Raw genomic sequence first — 25,077 nt, forward strand, 5'->3', positions numbered from 1 at the left:
AAAAGACCGTGTTTATCCTCCAGGAAGCCGTGTTCGCCATGTGTACTTGTAATGCAAAGGTCTGAGCAATGAGAAATGGAAACCCCTGAAGTAATCAGCCAGGTCGTCTGCTGGGCTTCTTTCAAACTCTAATCTTTTGCAGATTCCCAACTCACGCCTTGCTTCAAAAAGCTGTTCACCTGCTTACTATCATCACTCTGAAAGCGCTGCTCGCAAAAACCTCTGAGCCACGTCTCCCAAAAGCTGGCAGACGTGCGAGTGTCTCAGGAAGGACATTTTTAAAACACACAGGACAATGTACTGGCATGCTGCAGAGCTATGTCTTTTTAATAATGAGTATCGTTGTGACCTTGGTGTTATTTGTCACAGGATAGTAATATGCCTGACAGTAACGATTCTGAGAATGATGACAGTAATAAGTTTGATGAGCAGAAAACAAGAGGTCTACTGCACTTCTGATTTCAGCGTCTTTTTTTGAGTAAAGCTTCACAGTAACGTCCTAAAATAAACAGATATAGCTATTCAAGCTAGTAGAAGTGGCTTGAGGTCACACTTATCTCTTTGCTGTAAGTATTTTTGATGAACAATGAAATGTTTGAAAGCTCAAGTATAATTTTTAATATGACTTGGTTTCAGACTGAATATTTCATATTTCAGCCTATTTTCATTGACTGTAGATCTGATCCCTGCTTGGGTGAAACGTCTCATGAGATATGAGGTTATGACACTTGATCAAACCAAAAATGCTGCTACAGTATCTTAAGTAATTAATACTTACTTATATTTTGCAGAAAGTTAGGAATTAAACATTAATATTTCATAAAGTATGAAAAGGCAGTGAAAATAGTGAAATCGTTAGCACACATACTTTTTATCTGAATAAGTCTTTGCAATATTACACTTTAATATTCTCAGAATAAACATTATCTTGTGCCTTCTGTGTTTGTATTCCCGTTATTTTGTACAAAAAAATATATAAAAGTTAATTATATAATTATCTTTTAAAATCCATTGGTTAGGTGTTTTTTTTTTGTTTGTTTCTTTATAAAATAAAATCCAAACACTGAACACAGACAAGTTAAAGACAAATATATTCTTTTTTATTTATACAGACTTAAATGATAATTAGTGTAAAAAGAGAAGCATAACTGGTAGAAAAAAAGACAAGAGTATGTCTTCTATTCTTTGTTTCTGTTAAATATAACATAAAATAAATAAATCTGAAGAAAGAGACATGATATAATAAGATTTGTGGTGGTGCCATCATGAACAAGCTATTCTCTCTTTTTACTGCTTCCGTTCAGGTTTGTAAAGATACCTTTATCATTTTTTCTTTTTTTTTTTTTTCCCATGCACTCCACAAATCTACAAATGTGAATCACATTTTGGCACAGATGTTTCTTTTGTGTTCATTGTGCCAGTGTACTTTATAACTTAAAACTGAAAATAATATATACATTGTATGCTGATATATATTCTTTTTTTTGTTGTTTTTTTTTAAATAGTGTCCTTATCCAAACAAGCAGTCCACTCCATATATTTCATTTTGATTCTTTCTCAGTGCATTTTACAGACCAGGTTCAGATCTGTCCCATGTAGCCACCACCGTAAAGTCCAATAGATGTCCTGCAGTTTCGCTGACGCGTCCCATCATCGTGGCTGCACCACCATGGGCAAGAAGTGAGTCGCTCTGCTTTTCCGCCGCGTTTTCTTTCCCTTCAGCGGTTTTCCTCTGGGGTTCAGTCCAACAAACATGCACTTGTTTTTTTTGGTCCTCCACTCGGCAGAAGCGTAGGTGTTGTACCTGTTCTCCTCGATGCGTTCGATTAGTCGACAGTCGGGGCCGAACTCCCTCTGCGGATGGGAAACACGCAAAACACTGAGTGTCAAAGTGTCACGAGTCACATTTAATGCTTGTGCTGCGTTTTCTGCTCCGAATAGAGCAGCGTCTCTAAGTGCCGCCAGTGGCTCCAAACGGACTTTTGCTCGACACAGAGCCAGACGAGCGAGTGATGTATTCACTCTGAAGGACGTGCGGTCGTACACAGACATATCTGAGGCATTCTACTGGCAGAAGATTAATCCAGTTTTACAAGACGATTGTTAGAAGCCATAATTATGTAATCTTTGGGGGGCGGAGCGATGCATGGAATGTGGCTCACTTTGTTGTCTGGTAATAAACCAAAATGCTTTAGTCTCCTTGAACAGTGAAAAAGTATTTATGCCCTCATAGATTTCTTATGTTTTTGCTTTCTATCACACGTGAATGTTTCAAATCGGCATTCCAATATTTATGTCAGAGATCACCTGAGTAAATACAAAAGGACTGAAGCCATACAAGTCAATCCAGCCCTGTGTGAAAGCCATCCTTGTTAAATCATGAATTACCTGCGGTTAGCCACATTTTTCTGGTGAAACTGCACCAACACCAGGCCTGATTACTGTCTGCCCTTCAGAATCCAGAAATAACTGGAATAGAACATGTCTGATGGCATTAAATAAGAAACAAAAAGCTACACATCATGCTGTGATCAAAAGAAATTCAAGAATTGATGGCCACCCGTGTCTCTGACATCTATCAGATTATACATTTCTAAGGCTTTTGGGAACCACAGTGAGAGCCATTATCCACAAACGGAGAAAACAATAAACAGTGATAAACCTTCCCAGAAGAGGCAAGCCACCCAGAACATAAAGACCCGTCTCACATTTGCCGGGAAACATCTTGATGGTCACCAAGACTTTCCGAAAAAGTTTTTGTTAGATGTATATTTCATTACATGTGGTGTAAAACTAACACAGCACTTCAGAACAAACACCTACAGACAAATACGGTGATGGAAATTTGATGTATGTTTGCATTTGCTGCTTTGCTTTATCCCTTGGATGTAAAAAATAAATAAAAAAATAAATATTACAGTGAATTTTCTTGAGTGGCACATTCCGTATTTATTGAAGTAGGAAAAAAAAACATGAAATTCTTGACCTAATGATACAAAAGACACAAATAACTTTAAAATATAAACCTTACATTGTTGAATCCTGTGCATATATTATAACAAGAGGATTGTTTGGAGTGCACCTGCTACAACCTACGTCTTCTGTGCAATTAATAATTAATTTTTGTGAAAATAACTAACCAGTGCAAACATGACAAGAGTTTAGAGGTTCATGAAGCAACATTTACATTAATCTATAATGCCTCCTATTATTTTGGTTCTAAGATTAAAGTAATTTCATTCTTTGACCATAAATAGTATCAACCAAGTGCTCTGGATTTATACTGAATAAAGATCCTAAGAGAGTCTATAGGTAAGATATTAGCTGTCTGGCATAACAGAATCTCACTTCAGAAAGCCTGAATTATTCAGTTTTGTTTTGACACACCCCAAGGAGATTCCAGTTATAGCCTTTTTTGTGACTCTATCTCTTAATCATTTACGATTATCACCAGTCGGATGAATAATGGAAAATGCTGAAGAAGACTAATCTGATCTTTAATGACTGATCTTTAAGTCATTAATATTTGGAGTGGATTTAATTTAAGCAAGTCTGGTGAAATTTATGTTTTAATAATGTTTTTGCACACTGTCCCTGTTTTTAAAAAAACTAATTCTGTTTTCCCTTTAAACGGCCGCAACTCACATGTTGCAAAAGCTTTTAATCGTTTCTTTTTGGCTCTGCAGAGCACCGTAAAGACATCGTCCTCCTTCACGTCTTCTGACAACACAAATCAACAAACTGTAAGCCATTGTTTAAGGACTAGTCCCACGTGTATTTAAGGCCAGCAGTAAAACCTCGGCATGGGACGTGGGATCTAGTAAAGTGTGACATTTCGAAGGTCAAGGCTTGGTGCAGGTACAGAACAGTGTGACACGATGTCTGAGTCTTAACGTTGCAGCAATGATTCATCCACGAGGAGAGAAAAGATCTGAGGGAACGTTTGTTTGTCAGTTTACTGGAAGATGCCGTTGTGCTCAAGGCTAGCGTCACTTAAGTAGGCAGTTAACTGGATGCAGTTGATAGTCACAAGGAAAAATGTTCTTGCCCTCCCTCCCCCCCCCACTATCTGCACACACACACACACACACACACACACACGCTTGCTCACTGTCTCCCTCTGAATCTGAATCTGGCCACAGCTGTTCAAATTGGTTCCAGAAGTAAAACTGAATGTTCTCAAAGCAGAAGGAGAATATTTAACAGACGCCGTGCGGCTTTTCAACTTTCTGCGTAAGAGCTGTGTGTGTGTGTGTGTACATGTCTGCCCTTCAATTAGATGAAATTACGGTAACAACGCCATTTTACTTTTAAGATACCAGAAAGATCAGACCTAAAAAGTAAAAAAAAAAAGAATCTTTCCCTTTAGAGCTTTTAAAATAGAATCAATATGCTGTGCAGTGACCACTGCTAAATTCATGACCAAACTACATAACTGTGACCGTTTTTGACATTTTATCTGGTGATATAATGAAACAATGATTTCAATTGATTACCACCGGATAAAGAAGTCACTGTGCAAAGCCATCAAGTGTAATTGAACGCTGACCCCTCGCTAGTCAACCGCCACTGCTGGCTTGTGTTGCACCAGGCAGAAGACGTCATGGGAATTCAGTTTCAGGTCGTGCAACAAAATCTCTTGTTTTTTTTTTTTTCTTCCTCCTTCCCCTACATCGTATGTCATTTCATCTGAGCTGCAGCTCTAGAGAGACACGCTGAAAACGGGTCTTTCAAAGTAAAAGAAGGAGAGGGAGAGAATGAGTTTGAGAAAAAGAGCAGAAAGAGGGAGAAAACAGATGAAACAAGGGCTTCTCCCCTGAGGGACTGAAGCAGAATAGAAAAACCTGCTGGATTGTGTTTCCTTTTTCTGAATGGCGAGCAAAGACAGGAGAGCTGACGCTGACAAACTGTGGTTCCTTTTTTTCTGGAACAGTCAGTGCTAAAGCCTTGTCCATTGTTTTACAAAGTGTTTCAGTAAGCCATCTAATATATTGCAAAGTTTTGATTTGAGATTATAGTTTAGCAATTCAAAGGCGTTCTTGCCAAAAATAAAACGCTCCAAGTAAGTCAATAAAAAAAAAGGAAGTTCACATGAGTTTAGTCTGAGTTTATAACCAACCGCAGCACAGGAACAGCCGTGGTTATAATTTTAAATGACAGGAGAATTTGTCTTGATCGCAACAGAATCTCTATTGTTGTTCTCCTTGACTTCAGAGCAGCTTTCAGTTGACTTTCTTTAGCGTTTTGAACATTGTTTTAATCTGATTCTCCAATGCTTGAATCTAAGTAGGTAAATGTTGCTCGTGGTGTTCCACAAACATCTATTATCGGTCCTGTCTAATTCATATATAACTACCCTAAATTCATTTGACACTAACACACGTCCTAAAGCAGATGATGCACAATTGGATACATCAGCTTCTCCTTTATTGCCTCACAGACATGATGATTTTCGAGGAATCTTCTACTACATTTTTCATACGAAATGTGTTTTATAAATAAACACAACACGACATGACGTGAGTAAAACGGAGCCAAGACTCACCGCTCCGTACAGATCTCCGCTCTTTTTGATTGCCAGGTAGTGGTTGCTGCTGAGGCCCCTGATGGCCACCACTCCCACATCCACGGATTTGATCTCCAAAATACCTGGTGAAGAAGACACACACACACAGAGAGACACACACACACACAGACAAACACGTCAAACCGGTTTGCAGAGTCACTGATGTGGAATTGCAGCACTTAGAAAATCTACTTTTGTTGATGTCAGATATTGTAGGGCAGTGGCTGTTTTGATACGAACTCAACAAACAGGAGATGATTTTAAGACAATTGTTCAAGCTCACAGTTTTAAACTGCACAGTCGTGCAGAAAAGCATATTTGCCCAGGGACGTACTTCCTCTGTTTTTTTTTAGATGTTCAGACATGATCCATTGATGTGATTACATTATATATCATAGTAAAATTTGTTTAATAGTCTAAAAATTAAGTGTGCAAGGCCCCCTTGCCCCTTCCCCTCTCCCCCCCCCAAAAAAAAAAAAAACTAAAACAGACAAAATCCATCAGGGATGAAATACGTTTTCTTTGTACGGCACATAGTGTACTGTAAATCGGGCAGAACCTCAAACATTTTTTATTTATTTATTTTTTTACTGTGGTTAATCGTAGGATACAAAGTAAAGCAACAGATCAGGCACTGAAACGACAAACTATCTATTTGAATCATGTTTGGTTTGTGCAGATTTAAAACTCCACTGGAGCCGCTTCGTCACTGACTTTTGTTTGTTAAGTTCTTTTCATTTTCTGAAGAGCATGTTTTTTTTTTATTTTTTATTTTCAAAATATCACCCCGCTTAAAGTATTTGTATCAAAATACAGATGAACATTATTTATTCCAGTCTCTCCCTCACATCCATATCCCAGCGGAGACATCAGATGTGCCTCTTGCCCTCTTTTCATTTGCTTTTACACTCATGGGTTGCATGCTCTGCAAGCAAGCTGTAAGCCAGGTACGTTTTATTTTTATTTTTTTTTTAACATATTTGCAATGTTTGTTTTTCTGACCATGGGAGCACGGGCAAACCGGCAAGCATTCGGACAGAACTGAGAGAAGCTTTCTGCCTGCCTGACTGGCAGGAGGTCAAGGAAGCCATATCAGCTTTCGAGGTGAACCAATTACTGGTTTACACTGTGGTCAGTGGCTTTCTGTCGCTGCACCGAGCTTAAAACTATCAGGGTTTTGAGAGAATTAGCAAATTGGACAAGGAGGAAATTGAGCCTACTTGCAGAATTAGCTGCAGACCGACCCAGGTTACATTTTCAAAGCATTTCTGAAGTTCACCTACTGGCAAAAGAGCAAAGAGATGGATATTAACCTGTACATCCTGTCACAGTTTGTCCTGATTAGGTAGAGGTTGGAAAAATACATGCCAAGGATGTTTTTTTGTACCACATGTCCCCTTCCTGCCCTCGTCTCTTAAATGTTGTCTTATGGTGATTAAACGGACAAAGAAAGCTTGCTGAAATAAGCATACAGGAATCTGAGAACTGTGCTCCACAACAAAAACTTCTCATTGGCAAAAAATAAACACATAAATTGTTCAGATATGTGTTCTCTTTGGATAGTACTCTTATTAAATGTTACAGTTGTTATACCATAAAAGCATGATCCATGTGGCTTATATTCAAGACACTTGGATGACATACAGTCACAGGTTTTCCCTGAGAAATCCGCGTCTGTTCTTGTCATCTTTAAATAGTTTTTTGCCACATTTTCCAATTTTCTGAAGCTGGAAACACTTTATGTTCCCACAATTCCTTCATTTGGTCAAAAATAGGGAATCATCGTGTAACCAGACTCCAAAACTTTCCGTAGCTCTCGGTACATACACGCCGTCCATTACTCAGCCAGACATGCACCGCAACACAACACTGATCTATCAGGTTCAAAATGTTCTCTCTCGCCGCTCCACAGCTGACATTTCTGAGCTGTGATCCATACAAAATAAGATCTGTCTGTGCTCACGCGAAGCTGCTCCACCTGTTCAAACCCTCTTCCCTCCTCCTGTTTGATGTGGCTTGTCAGAAACCAAAAAGCACAGGGCTCTTTTATAGCCCCTTTACCAGAAACCAGAAGCCGTCGAGTTAAATCTCCAGGCTGCAACAAAAAGCTTAGATTGCAGTTATTCAATTTGTGGAAGTCTCGGACAGAAAAAGATTGTGATCGGGCATCATAGATTAACCCAGTAGCTGTCCCTGATAAATGCACTTTAATGAACGAAAACTTTAAATACTTAAGCTAATTATGTTATGCAATTTAGGGAATTTCATTGTGTCTCTACTTTCATGATGTCACTCACATTTTTATTTGTCGTTTATGTTTTAAACTGTAAAAGAAGAGAACCAAGTCCGAGGTACGACGACAGCAAAAGCCTTCCTGAATGTACAAGTTTTGGACACATCCATCAAGCTGTCACTACCAAAGCCAATATCTGTGTGTAACAGGGCAAAAGTATGAAATAATCTTTGGCTGTCAAATCCCAGAGGTGCATTTTGTGGAATTAACCCACTCATGGTTGATGTCGTGCACCGCATGAACTGTTCTCTTGCAGTAAGAAGAGCCTTGGATGTTTGGGCACTGCATGTTCTCGTGAAGAAGAAACATGCATGTAAAGTCATCTGGTGATGGAGTGCGCCGTCCGGTGTGTACCCTTCTTTTCACCCTGTGACTCACGGAGGCTCAGCGGGGAAAGACGCGATTGTTTTCTTTCGTAGTTTATGGCTTTTTTTTTTTTGCAAAGTGCTTCTTTTATAGACGCTAATGAGGTTCTTGGAAATAACTTTACTACCATACAAACTCCACCCAAAATTGTAGCCCTGTTGACGCTAATCAATAAGACACTGTTTCATCCCATTTCAGAAGAATGAGAAGGGAAAATGAAACAAGAAACTGGCATGCCAGGGTTTAATCTATCTATCTATGAACAAACAATATCAATTTAATTTGGATTGAACTATAAATAAAATACATCTTTTTTTGACTCAAATAGAATATAAATATGTAAGGACACAAGTAGTAGTGATAAATATGTTCAGCCTGTGGAGGAATACATGTTGCAGTTCTCTGAAGAATCTTGATATTCTTACTCTTTCAGCAAGACGTCGAATCAATTTAATCAATAAAATACATTAATCAATAATACATTTTGACTTTTACAGGTTCTGAAGGAACAAATAGAAATGTTCAGCATATATAGGCTTGCCTTTTTGGTACAAGACAAGGCCACACTTTAATTACATTACCATGTGTTACTAGACTCTCATGGCCGCAGTTGAGGCCTGCCATCTACCAGAAACAAAAATGTTATATGTTTTATATTAATAACAGAGTATCTCCTTGCTTTCTGCCAAGGTAAAATGCTTTTAAATCCAGATCTTCATTTTCATGCTTCAGTCAAAGACAAATTATTTCGATTGTCTTCCAGCTGGTGAAAGATCTTAAAAGCTGGTGCTTCATGTCTAATTCAGGCACAAAGTCAAAGGAGGCTTCTTTGCACGGGAAATCTGTTTTTTATTAAATTACAGTATCAATCTCTGGACTGCTAAGATGTTGTTGTTTTTTTTTGTTTTTTTTACATAACTTCAAAAGATCCACATTCATTTGACAGACATGGTAACTTCTTATATCGTTTAACAGCTCATAGAATGGATTAATGAAGTCATTGTTTCAACAATCAAATGGTAGCCAACATTATTATTGCTAAAGAATGAGGACAATCCAGGCTTTCTCTCACACACACACAGGAAAACCCACACACACATAAACCTCCTGCCGACCCCTGGATGGCCCCATTTGGAAACACGGTCACTGAGACTCCAACTGGACCTAAAGGTTAAGGGAGGTTGTGAAAATGTTTCCACTGTTTATTCTGGGGATTTTTTTGAAGATTACGGAGCAGTTGTTCACTCGGTGACCTTGACACGGAGACCAGCTGTGAGTGGATCTAATGCTTGTAGAGATCTCGCTGAGCATTTTGAAATATCGCCGCTTGACAAGCAGTTGGTGTCAAGAGCTGCAATCAGCAGGAAAAATGGGGCAGTTTTTTTTTTTTTTTTTTTTTTCTGTGACATGTTCAATCCCATGTTAAAGAAATGCAACACTTTAGATTTTTTATTTTTCCTTTTTTAAACAACGTCGCTGATTGACGATGCCTCTTCTTTGCTGCAACTCGACTGTTTACATCCAGGAAACCTCATAAAAAGATACAAAAGAATAAAGGGGTTCATTTTTTTTTTATTTACTCTTTTAATCTGAGGGTAAATGAGCCCACCGACGTGATTAAAACAGACGTTAAAAATATTATACTCTGTCAGGCAAATAAAAACAAAATAAATGAAAGAAAGAAATCAGAGAGAAACACGACAAAGAAAATAGTCCTTGTAGCTGCCGCAGCATCCGAGGCCACCCAGGCTTTTAACGGGGTTATAGAAGTTAAGTTGAATGTTTCCAGCTCTTTATGAAGTCAAAGAGAAAGAACAAACATCCCCCGGCAGTGCAGATTACTCCGTGAAGATGCTTGGCTCGTAGTGGAAGCCATTGTATATTATGCGCTTTAAGGAACACGGAGGTATTGGTTTAGACTGATGTGGTTGACATCAGTGTCATCCTGCACTCAGTGGCCACATCAAAGCCCGCTCGGCTTAGCGGGTTTGACTAAGTTGAGAAAACAAAGGCCCCTGGCTGATTGTCAATATGGCCAACATATTGTTATAAACAAAACTTCAGAGGTTCTAAATTTGTTTTCGGGTACAGTCATAAGAGGGATTTCAACCTAATTTCGTCAGTAATAAAGATCAGAATGAAGAAAAAAAGTTTGCTTCACCTTCTCTCATTGGATTATTGAGCTCAATTTTATGCTTATAATTCAGTTTTCTTCTTTTTTTTTTTTGTCCTTACCAAGTTGAGGCCAAAACTGCTTCTCGTACAAGGAGACAGCTAAATCTAACGTAAATGAAAACCTTTCATTTACAAAGCTAGAAATCTTGTAGATAGGTAAATGACGTTTCGTACCCTTCCTTCAAGACCTGCGTACTGTGAGCCCACTTTGCCGATCACAGCGAGTTATGTCACACGCGCTTAAGAGCAACTGAGAGGAAACCAGAAGAAATTCTTTGTGATGTTAATGGTTATATGATTGAGGGGGGAGAAAAACCCCAAACCACCTGAGAAACTGTGATCCCTCTCTCTCTCTCTCCCTCTCGCACAGTTGACTTTGTAACATGATAGAGCGCCAAATCCGCCGGCTTCTCTCCAAACAGACTCGCAGGTCTGACACGACAGGAGTTATGCTTTCAGGAAAAGCGCTGCGACAGTCGTCCGCGTTTCACACATTTTTCATTTACAGTTCATCTGCCAGCGTGATGTTGCCCAACTGTTGTTTTGAAAGGTTTCTGCATGGATTGCTGTGTAATGCCAGAGAGGAGGGAAAAAAAAAAAAAAAAAAACCATCCTGCAAGTTTCAGCTGTTGAAGACACTATTGTAAGCTTTTCAGATAAAACAGTATTCAGTTTGCGCATTTGCTTTGAACTTAGTTCTTACTTTCCTTGCATTAATGTTTATTTAGTACACTTACACACACACGCACACGTGCGCGCACACACACACACACACTCCCGCATACACACAGGGTAATTTGCTGAAATTCCTAACGACCCAGCTCAAAGAGCCAGACCATCCAGATGCCTTTTTGGACTCAACTCTACCTTTGATGATTCCATTAAAAACTTTACTTTCAAGCTGTGTGTGAGCGGGTGTGTGAGTGTAACGATGAGGCATGGAGGGAAGCAGGAACACAAGGTGTGTATTTGGTTTGGAGGGACTTTTTTTTTTTTTTTTTTTGGTAATGCACATGTTCTAAGCATGACTGCAGCCCTTCACGCTATGCGTCACCCATGCTGGTCTTCACCTCCAACTGATTTACTGGTCAGGAATTCGACCTCTTCACAGGCATCAAGCTCACATCCAGGTGACACTTCAGTATTGGCCTTCATGTTTAATACAATTCTAACTAACAGGTTAGTTAGTGGCTGGCCTGGAGGAGAAGAAACAGAGCGAGGCACCGGACTTGCTCATCAAACTTGCAAGTATCCATTAGCAAGTGGGGGATAATAAAAAATATGTCAGGAAAAATGTAGGCAATCGGTATACTTGACTATGTGTACAGATTGCCTACAATCGGTACACGTTTGTACTGATGCCCTAAGGGAGAATTTATCAGGATAGTCCACGATGAGTTAAAGAGGGCTGCGACAGACTGGCGACCTGTCCAGGGTGACCCCGCCTCTCGCCCAAAACGTTCGCTGGAGAAAGGCACCAACAAACCTCCTGATCCCACAAGGGACAAGGGTGTACATAAAGTGGATGGATGGAGTTAAAGATGGTAGAAAACCACTTTAGTCTTGGCTCAGATTAGCTGAAGCTTCAGCCACAAGGATAAGATAATCTAGATTTTAGGAACAGGTATAAACTTTTAACATAATTTCACTAGGGCAAAAGCACTAAGGGGCCATGTGGTTCGCATTATATTTCCTCATCTTTACGTTTATAATGCTACAGAAAAATATAATGTTACAAAATGCCCAACACTAAGCTCAATGTGGAAAACTTCTTATTAGGGTTATCTTATTATTATAAATTAGCTTTGTGTTATTTTCATGTTTTTTCGCAGCGCAGTCTGGCTCCTAAATCCAGATTACAACATCTGGATAACGCCAAAAACTGTTTCAGACACCCAAGAAAATCAAGCTTTCCGTTTGTTAAAGAGTTATTTTCAAAGTGACTCTGGTTTTAACTTTTTCGAGATGAAGCAATGCCAAGCCACAAAGATGAGTGTGTCACTGACATGGTAGATTCTGCAATTTGAAAACAATTTTCCCGTTGCTGTTTACTCCATAGGGAGCATAGCAACAATATGAAACGTAGACAGCAGTAAACAACTCTTCAGACACATTTGTAATGATGCAGGACAAGTAAAACTCAGAGCAATGCGGACTCTGTGGAGTTACATTGGAGTTCAGGTGTACTTATGTAGTTAAAGAACTCGTTGCACAATTTTCATGTTTTCCCATCTCACATGTATGTTTTCTTAAACTCTACAAAACTCATTTGATAAAAGAGGTTATCAGTGAACAAACTATTTAGAGTTTGAAGGGATTGTTTTGTCTTTTAATGCTAATTTTAGTTGTTATTATCTCCAAGAGCCAAAAACCTCTAAAGCAGATGAAGATCGTAAAGAAGCATATTTGCCGCTGAAAGGCTTTTCTGTAGGGCGGATCCTTTCTGGTCTGAGGTTGTGGGAGGACTGCATACATAAATCTGGCTTCTATTTCTGTCTTGTCATAGTTGACAGAGTAATCGACAAGTGAGTAAAATAACGGGGGAAATGTCAAGCGTCGATGACAGGAAATATGTAAACAGTGACGGAAAACTGAGATAGATCCTTTCGTTTTCCTCGGTGATCCATGGCAAAGAAAAAGCTCCACTTTCAAGAGTAGCTGAACTTTAATAATGAAGAAACATTCAGAATCCATTCTTCAATTCCTTGACTGAAGATTCTTTATTTTGCACCGTGCTGCATAGAGAGGAGGGTCTTTTGGGGATGTGGCGGGCAGTAAGCTACCTATTGGCCCATAGAAAGACACATTTTCAGATACAATGTAACACAAAACAATTTCCAAATCTGCAAATAAGCGGATCACATAACACAATTATTGGCTACTAGAACCTATTAGGAAGTAGCTCTGCATCCAATTTTCTGAGATACTAAAATTCATTGACATTTCTAACTGAATGGAGTCAAGGGTCATTTATTAAATCTATATAACATTGAACATAATATTTTACAAAGGTATTGAAGAGACAGTCCAGTTGGTTCCTTTTTGATGTAATGAAACTTGTAAAATAAAACTCTTGTAAACTCGTATTCAGAAGGTAAAATACTAAAATAAATACTTAATTACTAAAATACTAAAAAATATGTATCACTGATAGGTTCATGATGAAGAAGTTTTGTGTTTTGGGGGGGAATTACCACTGTTTAACATTGATCCAACCATTACATCAGTTTCTTTTATCTGATTCTACAGTTCTACTAATTGAGCAAGTCAGAATAGGTCTATAGGCTAAACAAATCATGTTTTTTCTCTCAGAAAATGAGATTTCGCCTTCTCGAAAACAACTCATTCCTTCCAGGAATGAGTTGTTTTCTGAAAGGAATGAGTTGTTTTAAGGTTATGTCTCTATTATTACACCGATTACGTTCTGCACGTGAAAACGGTTGCAAACAGATGTGCAGTTGTCCAATGGTACAGCTTTGACTCCGAGTCAGATCCAGAAGCAGACGAAGTGGCAACTCCTGCACAACCACCAAGGATCCAAGGATGCAGCAGCGGTTTCTGAAATCATGTTTAATCTTAAGACTTGCATCAAACAGTAACTGATAGATTTCCTTCAGTTGAGGTCTGTTGGCAAATCTTGCCTTATACTGGTGGTAATTTTCAAAAGACTCCATTGTGAAGTGATTCACGCAGACTACAATTTTCTTCGGCAACATGACTGGGACATTGCCAATAGACCCACTGGTGGATGGGACAGATCCACCACTCCCTTCCTGGCCTTGTGTGCCTCTCATTTTATAGCAAATGTTGCATATGTACATCAGAATTTATTCAGTATTTTTTTTTCTTTCTGTAGCGTATGAACTCTTTTTTCGAAATGGCTAAAAACCATCTCTCAGGATGTTATTTCAAACTTTGCAGTTTTCATAAACCTTTTCTAATGTGGTGCTTTGAAATGCATGTAAAGTTCTTTTGATAAAGACAGTGTAAAAATAAAACAGCTCTTTTCTCCATGACTGGGAGACTGTGCATGCATATATGTTGTGTATTGGAGCCAACAACTAAACACTTGTCTTTTCCAGCAGTCAGTACAGCGGTAAACCAACTGACCAATCATATTTCTCTTCTAGTAATGAAGTGTGTTGAATTCTGCTTGCATGGCTAAGTCATTGGCTATAGGCTTGGCTGGGGTTGCTTGGTTACGGGGCAAGCATCTCCTGATTGACTGATATAATAATCAGGATGTGTTTGAAACGGCTCTTTTTTCCGGACAATAAAAAGCATTTGCTTATTGCCCATAAATATAATGATATGATTTTTAGCTGTTTGACTGTTTCTAGAAGCTGTTCAGACGCAAATGGAAATATTAAAATGTTCCCTTTAGCAAATGATTCGGAAGATAATAAACATGTGGCGAATGATCAAAGAGTATGTCTACCTAATCTCACAGGATGAAGCCAGAAACACCATAAAAGCCACGGATGATACTGGGATTCCAAGTACGAGGTGCTTTGCACATATGTTTCAGCTGATTATAGTAGACAATCGCAGAAACATTTTATGGAGATAGCCGGAAAGTTCAAGCACTTAAAACATTTACAGAGCTTCTAATGTGCCCCGTTAGACACACAGCATTGATTACAACAAAGTCATAATCAATGACACTCCATTTTCTTAGACTGAGATTGTTATTGTGTGCTTGCCACACAGTTCACACAGGAAATGTTGAGCTTTCCCACTACAATTTGGGCATTACTTCTATAAAGAAAGAGTCTAGCTAAAAAGCAAAGGTCATGATTTATTGGTCCTTAACCTTCGACTGTGTTAATGGGAAGAAATATCCATACGGTTTCTCTAAACGGTATGGATATTTGGTATATTATATTTGGATATTTGGAATTTTGGTATATAAACCACTGATATATTTATGGATATCAGTGGTTTGTTTCTCATGCTAAGGAAACTATTTCAACCCCATGCAGTGTTTCCCATCACCTTTTAAATGGCATACAAAGGAATTGTATTTATTGTGGGGATTTCCAGGATGCATGTATCAGCCATTCGGTGCTCCGAAAATGACCCTGCATGGGCAGTAATGAGGTCAAAGGGCACTCACACCTCTTGACCTCTGGGCGATCACACTCACTCCTGTGTTTGAGTTGGAATGAGACCCCTTAACAGGACAGATGCGGTTACAGAAATGGCTGTGGCTTGTAAAGAAGCAACATGATGCAACCAAAATTAGAAAAATATTAAAAGTTCTTGTAGTTATTCAGATTTTTATAGAAATGGACGCTGTAACAAATACGAAAGCACACAATAAGATAGAAACTATTAAAGAAGTAGAACATTACGAGCTGTAACTTACAAAGATGAACAAACTCTGCGTATCTTTGTCTTAATCCATTCCAGAGCATTTGTTGCGAAATAGCTTATAATGAAGCCTATTGAACATCTCCAAGTAATTTGGAACATGGCTGTTATGTAAGACAGCGTTATGTAGAGTTTCAGCAGGACATTAAAACAACAAAATGCTCAAAAAACAAAATAAATTGTGTTGGATTAATAACTTCATTTATCCAGATTCCTGCATCATTTAAAATACTGAACAACACTACAGAGAAGATGAAGGAAGCCACCAAATATACACTGATCTGTTAATACATACAGAGTTATTAGTGGTTTAGAGACCCCACAAAGGTGATGTAAGGACCAAATAAAAATGATTTTGTTTGGCAATTCAAATATGTGTTCACTAATTTTGTTTCCAAACAGATTCCCACATAAAAGACACACGTAAATATTAGCATGACTGTGCGCAGCATCCTTTTTTTATGTTTGCACAGTGAGCATAACCACTGATTTTAAACGATACACCAGCAGCTATAAGAGCACTTCAATGTTTAATGAACAAGTTATTGCAGGGGTGCTTGCACAGAACTTATATTTACAGCCGGTGCAGAGAAGAGTCTATGAAGATGTCAAGGTAATCTTAAATGAAAAGCAATGTTGACACTAACCCTTGGTGCATCCAGTACCACCTCATAACTCTCTTTTTATAGGCCACACTGTTACCTTTTCCCATGAGAACCCTAAACATGCTCCTCGGAGCAAAGAGGAAGCAGCAAAACAAGGGATGCAAAATCAGAGACATTCAGAAACAGCAAGAAAGGAAGGCTGGGAATAATTTCAAGGATAGAAGGGGTGTGAAAAGAATGTAGGAGTGGAGGATCTTGTTCCAGGTTTTGATCTTCCTTAAATTTGCTGAGGCAATAGAGGTTTACACCACTAAGAGCAAAGAAATACATATTTTTGTTGCTAAGGACCTATAAATCCAAACATATGCTTAAAAATTTCCACACACTCCCAGACAAGTTTCCAGTTTCTAAGTGCAACAGCAAAACCAGAACAGAAAATTGCAAATCTACAGTGTCTTGCCAAAGTATTCATATCCATTTACCTTTTACACAGTTTGACAATTTTTTATTTTATTTTTTTTGTGATACACCAATACAAAACAGAGTTAGTTGCAAAAACTTAAACTGAGCTTTAAGCATATTAATTGACACAATTCAATCCATGATCTGAAAATGAAAAGGATATAGCAAACCTCCAAAGATACCAAGTCTTGCCAATCACAAGTCATACAGGAGAAATAGCAAATGTGTGAAAAATGTGCTCTGGTCAGATGAGACCAAATTAAGTTTCAAAAAGACTAACACTACTGCAATGTTAGCAATGATGCTGGCAGCATTATGTTGCTGGCATGGTGAAGCAAATAAATGTGTTATGCACACATTATACATATCTTCTCTGTCCTCTGATTGGCCCAGTCAAAGTCCAGACGTACATCTCCACATACACTTTTCAATCTGACTGAACCTGAGAGATTTTGCTTAGAACAACAGGCAAAACAATTAACCTTCAGATATGCAAATCTGGCAGAAACCTCCTGCAAAAGATCTCAGCTGTAATTACCGTATGACAAAAAGTAGTTTTTCAAAGTACAGGCGCACCCAAAAAATGTGTTCCATCTGTTATTTTTCTCACTATGTGTACTATGTTCTAGTTTTTATTGATCTATCACCAATCATCTCAATAAAACACATTGATATTTCTGGTTAATTGTGGAAAAGTTGTGTTGCATTATCGTTTTTACGAGGTATTATATTTTTACATTTACCTGTGTGCTGCACTAATTGACTTAACTTTTACTTTTATAGTAATCCTCATGAAGCTTTTTGTTAAAAAGAACAAAATCTTTATGTGCACTAATGGTCAATAAAATATTATAGAGCTGTGTACAGTTCAAGTCCAAAATAATCTTCTACACGTGGGAATGTTTAACTGGCATCTTAAAGCAACTAAAGTGCCAAAAAAAAACACGAGTTAAAAAAGTTAAAACTCAAAAGAGAATACACCTTTCTTTCTATGAATCCACATTATGGTGTGTTAATCAGCGGAGGAAATATTTGCTGTCCGAGTGGCTGTAGTGAAGTCAAACTGTGGTCAAACTTCAAACAACCATAAACTGTTTTATTGCCTTATTTGTTTGTCTGTGAATGAAATGTGGCAGCTTTGTAGACAACATGGAGGAAGGAGAACAAGGACAGTTTTGTTGCCTTTTGGTCAGGGCCAGGATCAATGCTAATCACATCCTGATGCGCCCTCAAGACATCCACATGGAGACCAGAGTGCCTCATTGCGAGGGACTTATGAGGTGAGATGGATAGATGAGCACAGAGCAAATCAGGGTAAATAGAAAAGCACGATGAGCAGCGGAGAGCACAAATTTATACAATGTAGACTAAACCTAGAATTATGTGCCGCCATGTTGACATACTCAGACCGGCTCGACTGCATTAGGGAGACTCATCCCAGGAGTTAAAACATCTTCTTTGCCTCTGCCACGGTCTAATGACGACCGTTCTTGAGTGAACTTCCATGCTAATCATTTTCAACGTCCTGAACAGGTGGACCGTTTGGAAATAAGGTCATTGGGTTTGTTCAGTCACAAGCCCAGTTTAAGCATACCACCTCCTCTTCTGTCCTTCTCTCTGATCCCACTTCACCAATGAACACAATTTAAAAATAACAGTAACTTTTTAACATTCATCTTATCGGACATATTAGGAATTGAAAGTTAATTGCGTTATGTCTATCTCTGTGCTTTAGAAAATTCACTAATAAGACTAATTTATTAGGATTCTAAGCTGGGAACAGATTCAGAAAAAAAATCTTTGAAATGGCCCTTTAAACACAGACTCGAATGCTTTGGATCATAAGTCCATTTTAGCATAATTAGCCAGCCACAGTGCAAAGGGATATTTGACTAGAGTGCTAACACATTGCAAAACACAAGGTGGTCGCTTCCCTCTGTGGATTAGACAGGCAATTAAGAATGCTTAGTAAATGGAAAGCAACTGACTGTTTTGGTGTGCTAATGGCGCCCCCCAGGCAGGGACTCCCTGGGTGGGGAGTCATATTTCCCCTTAAAAAGAAACAGCACAGCTTGCCCCTTCAACAAGACAGGGGGGGAATCACAATGGTAAAAGTATTCAAGTTTCAACCCCTGGTCTGATATAAATTGATCTTGGCAGATAATTAATATGAGATAGCCCTAATGATGTGTGATAACGCTAGTATAAAACTTTTATTAATCTAAAGTGTAATTTAAGGAATCTCTCTGGGTTTTCAAAATGCTCCTTTGGGGCTCAATTAAAACAACTTTTTCTCCTTGTGGTCCCCCCACAGTCTGTGTCGGCCTGGGCCATTTCACCCATATCAGGAAATCTGCCTCTGTCTCCAATTTTTGTTACTTGTCCAGTTGAAAAGGAAGAGATGATTTGTTTCTAATGAGAGCCCCATAGAAACCTGCATCAAACGAGCAATTTGTTTCTTTGCTCTGTGTGCAGCGGTTGTTTTGCTTCTATCAGCTATGAAATCATCACAGTGTACATGAACAATGTTATGATCTGAAATGTTAAAACAAACACAAGTGTGGTCAAAACCTGTTGGTGCGCAAACTCCTGAGCAAGAGAGGCGTGTGAATAACATGAAACATGGGAAGTGAAAAACCACATTCAGGTTCAAAGACAAGGGAGCAGAATTAAGTTACTCTCTGTTTGCTTTACTTTGAAGGGTGCAATTTGTTCAGAGCTCATGCAAAAAAAGTGCAAGAAGTGCACAGATCTCTCTATATATCAGGGTTGTGCGCAAACGCGAAACCTGACTGAATCCACGAGAACGAAGACCCTGCAGCACGGTTCTCACTCTCTAGACTGCACTTACTATTTTTCTACTATAATGACATGCAAGAGCTTTTCAGTCTGATTAATTGCTTTTCTAATGCTATTACAGTCAGTGACATGTTGCAGCCTGATGGCAGAGCTAAATGCATGTATGTGTAAAACCATCCATACATGCGCATGAGTGTATCAGAGAGCACTGCAGGCAAGGGGAGGGAGGAAGAGACGCTAATTGAAATTCCTTCAGCCATGTCTGGCAAAAACTTGGTGTCTGAGTGGCACACACAGACAAACACACACGCACACACCCACACACACGCACACACCCACACACACACACACACGCATATATTCACACTGGCCCTAATAAAAGTAGGCTTTGCCATATGGAGGCCATGTGCAAAAGTGGCCTCTCTCTGCTCAGCTGCATGCATGTGTGTCTGTGTGTTCCCAGCAGGGGAGGCATATTCTCCAAAAGTCCCAGGGTCAGATGCGTGGAGACCTATGACATATGCATGAGAGATAAAGACCTATAGTAACGCAAGTAGAGATGCACAAAGCAATTGGCTGCTTGATTAGGCCTGATGGGTAACCAGCTGTTTGTGAAATCCAAAAAAAAAAAGATTTTTCCAATCACAGAATGGAGCGTCAACATTCTTTGTGGAGGCTCTCGCTGCAGACTAAAATTCAGATGTTTCTGTATCGCTGATGTGACAGAGATGCAAGAAGTTTCTCAAAAAAAGAAACAATTTTCATTATGCTGGGAAGTCTGTGATTTATCCAGGCTGCAAGACAGTGAGGGAGAGCAAGACTTAAAGCAGACAACAAGAAGGCTGAACAAACTACTCCAAAGTTATATCATTTTATCAGCTGTTTCAAATGTTGCCAGCTATTTGTCATATTTCAAAGATAAGGGAAGGATCTACATTCTTGGGAGAATAAACAGACAGTGGCTTTATTCCCGCTAAGTATGCTAATCGACAACGTAAAATGTCTTCTCTCAGACAGCACCACGACATACCTGCTCCTAATATAGTCAAATTGTAACCACAGAAACACAATCTTGACCGATGTATCTCTAATTAGAATGGCTCGTACAGACACGGACTGAAATTAAGAAAAACCGAGATGATTTAAAGCAGCAGGACAGTATTCACAGTAAAAATAATTTCTCTCCGTTTATCAGATGGTGTCTGTCGTATTCAGTAAAGCTTGGTGGAGAATTTTGGGTAGGTAAGCGTGGGAGTACTTTTCTGTTCTCCCTCAACAACTACTGTCAGTGTGCCCTGAGGCTGCGGAGTTACTCCGAGCTGCTCAGAGGCCAAAATTCTCTGGCAGTCTTGGAGAACTTCCAGATGTGTTTAACTATGAGATAAAAGTTTCAGAGGACAGAATGATAACAGCTGATTTTCTGCTCTCAATCAGCCATAACTGGTTGTGATAAGCCTCGCATGGTGAAGTTTTGAAGTGTTTAGATATGCTGGTGTGCAAACTGGGCACTTGGTTCGGGGCATGCACGACGCCCTTTATCAGGTACAACTTCACACAACCTGCAGTAAAAATGTCAGAGAAGTATCTTGGCAGAGCAAGACAAAGGCTGGAGCCAGTGCGAAAGTAGGACAGCTGTACAAATGTGAAGCTTAGTGGCACCGACAAATAGTCCTGTGTTCTCACTGACCCCTCTCAGGATAAATGGGGATTAAATCATATTTCATAGCCCAGAAAATGCACATTCAGAGAAAGAGGCAGAGATCACTTTACATCTGAGTCAGTAAAACCTCAAACTTAGCATATGCCCACTACTATTAGAGCTGCAACACAATAGCAGCAAGGAGTAAGTGGACTTGTCATTCTCCCCATGGGGTTCGGTAATAGCCGTTTCAGATATTTCCCATCAAAGATGAAGAACTTTCTCTGGGCGATTTCTAATTGATTCCAGTGGATCGTCTTCCCTTCTTTATTTTTATCTGCTTGGCTTACTTGTTTTAGTTTCTTTTTGTTTTTTTCCTCCTTCTTCTTCCCTCCTGCTCTTCTTCTGTCAAGCTTTCTTCTAACTGAGCTCTTTGTAGTCAGACAAATATGCTCTGCCTCCGCACATGGCTGGAAGCATGCACCGCGGTTATTTGTGCTTTTGCCCAGTCACCTGTCTCAATGTACACACTTGCTCCAAAACAGAAACACAAAAACTTCATTCCTTGTAGATAAACTCATGAGACAGACGAGAAGAAAAAATTCTGTGTCTTTGGTCATTGGTAGTAGGAGCTTTGCGTTTGGTGGCTTTAGCACAACCTTTAAGTTTTACCAAAACAGTTTATTAAAAACTCACCAGGCAGCAGCACTGGTAAAGAGTATTATTTGGGCCATTAAGTAAAAGTAAAAAATATGCCGTAAGAGATAAACTTTAACTTACTGTATGGATCATCCTCTCTTTTGGTGCCATTGACGTTTCCGTCCTTGCCAATGCGAAGAAAGAATTTCTGATAGGAGAACAGCTTCCTCCTGCGCACGTCTCCTTGAAGATGCTTGTAGCTGCTTCGCACGTGTCGCCCGACAACCGTCGCAGACGATAGCGACACATTTGTCGCCCGTGGCAACCTTGCGGACGACGGGCGATGCGGCGCCCAGCAAGGTGGCGTAGGAGTCCCCTCTGGTGCATGGCTCTTTTCAGAGTCTGTCGATGAAGCGCAGGGTCCGAGCAAGAGGAGCAGCAGGAGGGAAGTCAGGGGCAGGAAGAGTGATGGAGGTCTGCGGCAGGGGAAGGAGGAGAACCAGGCGACCGGTGCACCTTGTGTCACTGTCCATCTACACATGGTAGTGGAGCTGGGAGAGCTATGGAGGAGCTCAGGGGCTGGGGCATGCTGAGCCGGGTGCAGGGAGAGGGAAAGAGAGCGGGAGAATCCCCCCCTGACCCACCAACTAGACCTCCTCTGCCTGGGAACCGGCAATCTCTCTGGGACAGTAGGTGATGAAACCTGTGGAACAACTGGGGTGAGAACAGTCTGACGGCAGTGGATCAGAGCAGGGCTTTTAGCAGCAGAGCTACAGTTCCTGTGCTTGAAGAATGATGAAGGATCAGCTGCTGATGGTGCTGCAGCTGATTTGGTTGCTGTCCCCCTTTTCTGGAAAGTGTCAATATCCAAATCTAAGATCACCTCACAACAGGAGGAGGTTTTTTGCTCCAAATCCTTCAACAGAAAAGCACAAATTATAACTTTATTACTGTAAATATATGCATATATGTTGCAATGTTGTCTATAATCTATCTCATAAGCATAAGTCCCATTTATATCCTCAAGTCCATGAAGTACAAGAGAGAGGCAGAAGGGAATGAGTAAAACACTTAAAGTATTTGAAAAGGAATAATTGGAGGCAGAAAAAAAAAATCTGTGATGCTTCTCTTAAGAATGTCCAAAAAAAAAAGAAAAAAAAAATCCAGGCAATGAAGGCAAGTTTTTTTCCCCCCCTAAAAAGTCTAGAAATCCAGACTTTTTCTTGTCTTCTTTTCCTCCTTTGTTTCTCTTTTTGTGCCTGAGCTCGTTTTGAAGTTACTTGAGATTGTAACCAAGCCCTCACTGGTTTCGTCTTTCTCCCCTCTCTTGTTATGCGTCTGTCAGTGAGCTAAGCTCCCGGTCTGTCCTCTCTCCTTGCTTCTCAGAGTCTGAATGCAGGAGCGCTGTGTTGCCTCTCCTCTTTCCTCCCATGTGTGACTCCCTCTTTCTTTAGGCCCCCACCTCTCTTTGCTGCTGCCTCTATCAGCGGCTTTCCCCTGATCTTCAGGAGTTTCAGAGAGGTGACTGAATCTTGTCTTCCTTTCACCTTATTTATCTGCAACAGCAGCTCCCCAGATGTCTTCGTCTAATTGGATGTCTATTAAAACCACTTGGCTTTGAAGAGCATGTTGCACACACACACACACACACACACACACACACACACACACACGCAGTGTGTAGAAGTGTGTGTCCACATGTAAATGTGGATTTGTAAGTATGTGTGGTGGGGGAGTACAGCGTGGTAATGTTGGTGGGAGGGGGTGTCTGTCCCACTTCATTTTGACTTTCCTCCTCTCTCTCCCCCCTTCTTTCTGTCTCCACCCCTTCCCAGACTAAATCCCAGAGTAGGTCAGGAACCAACAGGAAAAAAACAAAACAGAAAGCCATTCCTTCATCTCTAATTTTCCCTCCTTTTGCTGTGCTTGATTAACATTTATTGTGTTAAAAACAATTAATACTTTTGAAAGATATACAACTTTTTTTTTTCTAACAGACTTTAAAATTGTTCTGAGGTACTTTCGTGATTTTGGTTTTCCAATTGTAACACCTCTTGCTGTAAATATTTGCTCCTCAGTCTTTTGTGTCCCAGATTTTAATATTTTGAGTCCAAATGCTGACAGAGAATATCACACATATAATTTGGAAGTGTTACAACTAGGATAACATGCTGCCGATATAGCAAGATCTAGTAGTGTTTATGAAGAGAGGCACATAAATCCAGCTGACAATATCACAGTTATGTATATGATATCTGTGCTTATGGAAATACATAATCTCATGCTATCTCAAAAATATAACACAATTTATGGCTTTTACTATCCTAGGAGACAAATCTATTATATATATCAAGAATTGTAATAAATATGTTTAAACTGTAGTTGTAGTTTGAAAAAGTTGCATAAATCAAATTAAATTAGTAATACGTGTGTAACAGGTTGTTTTACCCGGATCATTTAGTATATTGTTTTTGGAAGGAAAAAAACAATGTGTTTTTTATTAAAGTTATGTTGGATTTTGTATTGCCACACTGCCGGTTTGAAGAATCCAGGTCTGCTGTCTGGTTTCAGCATTGTTTAATTTCCTTTTGCACATTGTCAGACAACAGCCGTATCTCCACTTCCCTCTCTCTTCTCTTTAGTTTCTCCATGGTCCACGGTATGCTGCAGACAGATTTGAGTTATCACACCCATCTTCCTGTAGGTTTTTCAGTTTAACATCTTTCCGCTATGAATGCATGTGCAAACTATTAACCAAGAACAAGAACAAAAGTCCTCCACTCTTACTGTACGGTCAGTAAGTAGTTTCCTCTGCAGGAGTAACTCGACTTAGAATGGACAATGTTGGGCGCTGCCAACAATCTGTCGCTTATGTCAGCACCTCAGCCTTCTGGTTCGCGCAAAACGACCTGACTTCGCACATGGTAGAGAATGATCTGACAGGTTGATTTGGTGAAAGAACAACCACTGTGAAAGATGCCATGGTGAAATGATGATAAATTATTGAATAACTTTGAGTTAATGTAATGGGCAAAAGATTCCAAAAAATACTGCTAATGCACAACAGCTGCTGTTGACTTTTTTTTTTTATTGGGTCTCATGGATGTATGAATAAAGAACAGAGCTGGAACTAATGATTTTATTTTTTTGGATAATTTTA

At 39.5% G+C, this 25,077-nt stretch overlaps 1 protein-coding gene across 1 annotated transcript; it reads right to left on the reverse strand.

Moving 5' to 3' along the window:
• Positions 1–1,078: 1,078 nt before the first annotated feature.
• fgf10a (fibroblast growth factor 10a) lies at positions 1,079–23,037 on the reverse strand. Its single transcript, XM_015030743.1, has 3 exons — positions 22,059–23,037; positions 5,546–5,649; positions 1,079–1,854 (listed from the first exon to the last, which is right to left on the reverse strand). The coding sequence occupies exons 1-3, from the start codon at positions 22,456–22,458 to the stop codon at positions 1,651–1,653; spliced, it is 708 nt and encodes a 235-aa protein (XP_014886229.1). The 5' UTR covers positions 22,459–23,037; the 3' UTR covers positions 1,079–1,650.
• Positions 23,038–25,077: the final 2,040 nt, after the last annotated feature.

The sequence above is a fragment of the Poecilia latipinna genome, unplaced genomic scaffold (assembly GCF_001443285.1).
Source record: "Poecilia latipinna isolate Pla-1442-1.1 unplaced genomic scaffold, P_latipinna-1.0 Scaffold190, whole genome shotgun sequence".
NCBI classification, from domain to species: Eukaryota; Metazoa; Chordata; class Actinopteri; order Cyprinodontiformes; family Poeciliidae; genus Poecilia; species Poecilia latipinna.

Excerpts from the sequence above, each read along its gene's own strand:
- fgf10a (XM_015030743.1), bottom strand. The coding sequence starts at position 22,458 with ATGTGTAGATGGACAGTGACACAAGGTGCACCGGTCGCCTGGTTCTCC. Across the intron at positions 5,650-22,058 it reads AAGAGAGGATGATCCATACA|GTATTTTGGAGATCAAATCC; the intron begins GTAAGTTAAAGT and ends CTTCTTCACCAG. Across the intron at positions 1,855-5,545 it reads GCGGAGATCTGTACGGAGCG|AGGGAGTTCGGCCCCGACTG; the intron begins GTGAGTCTTGGC and ends TCCCATCCGCAG.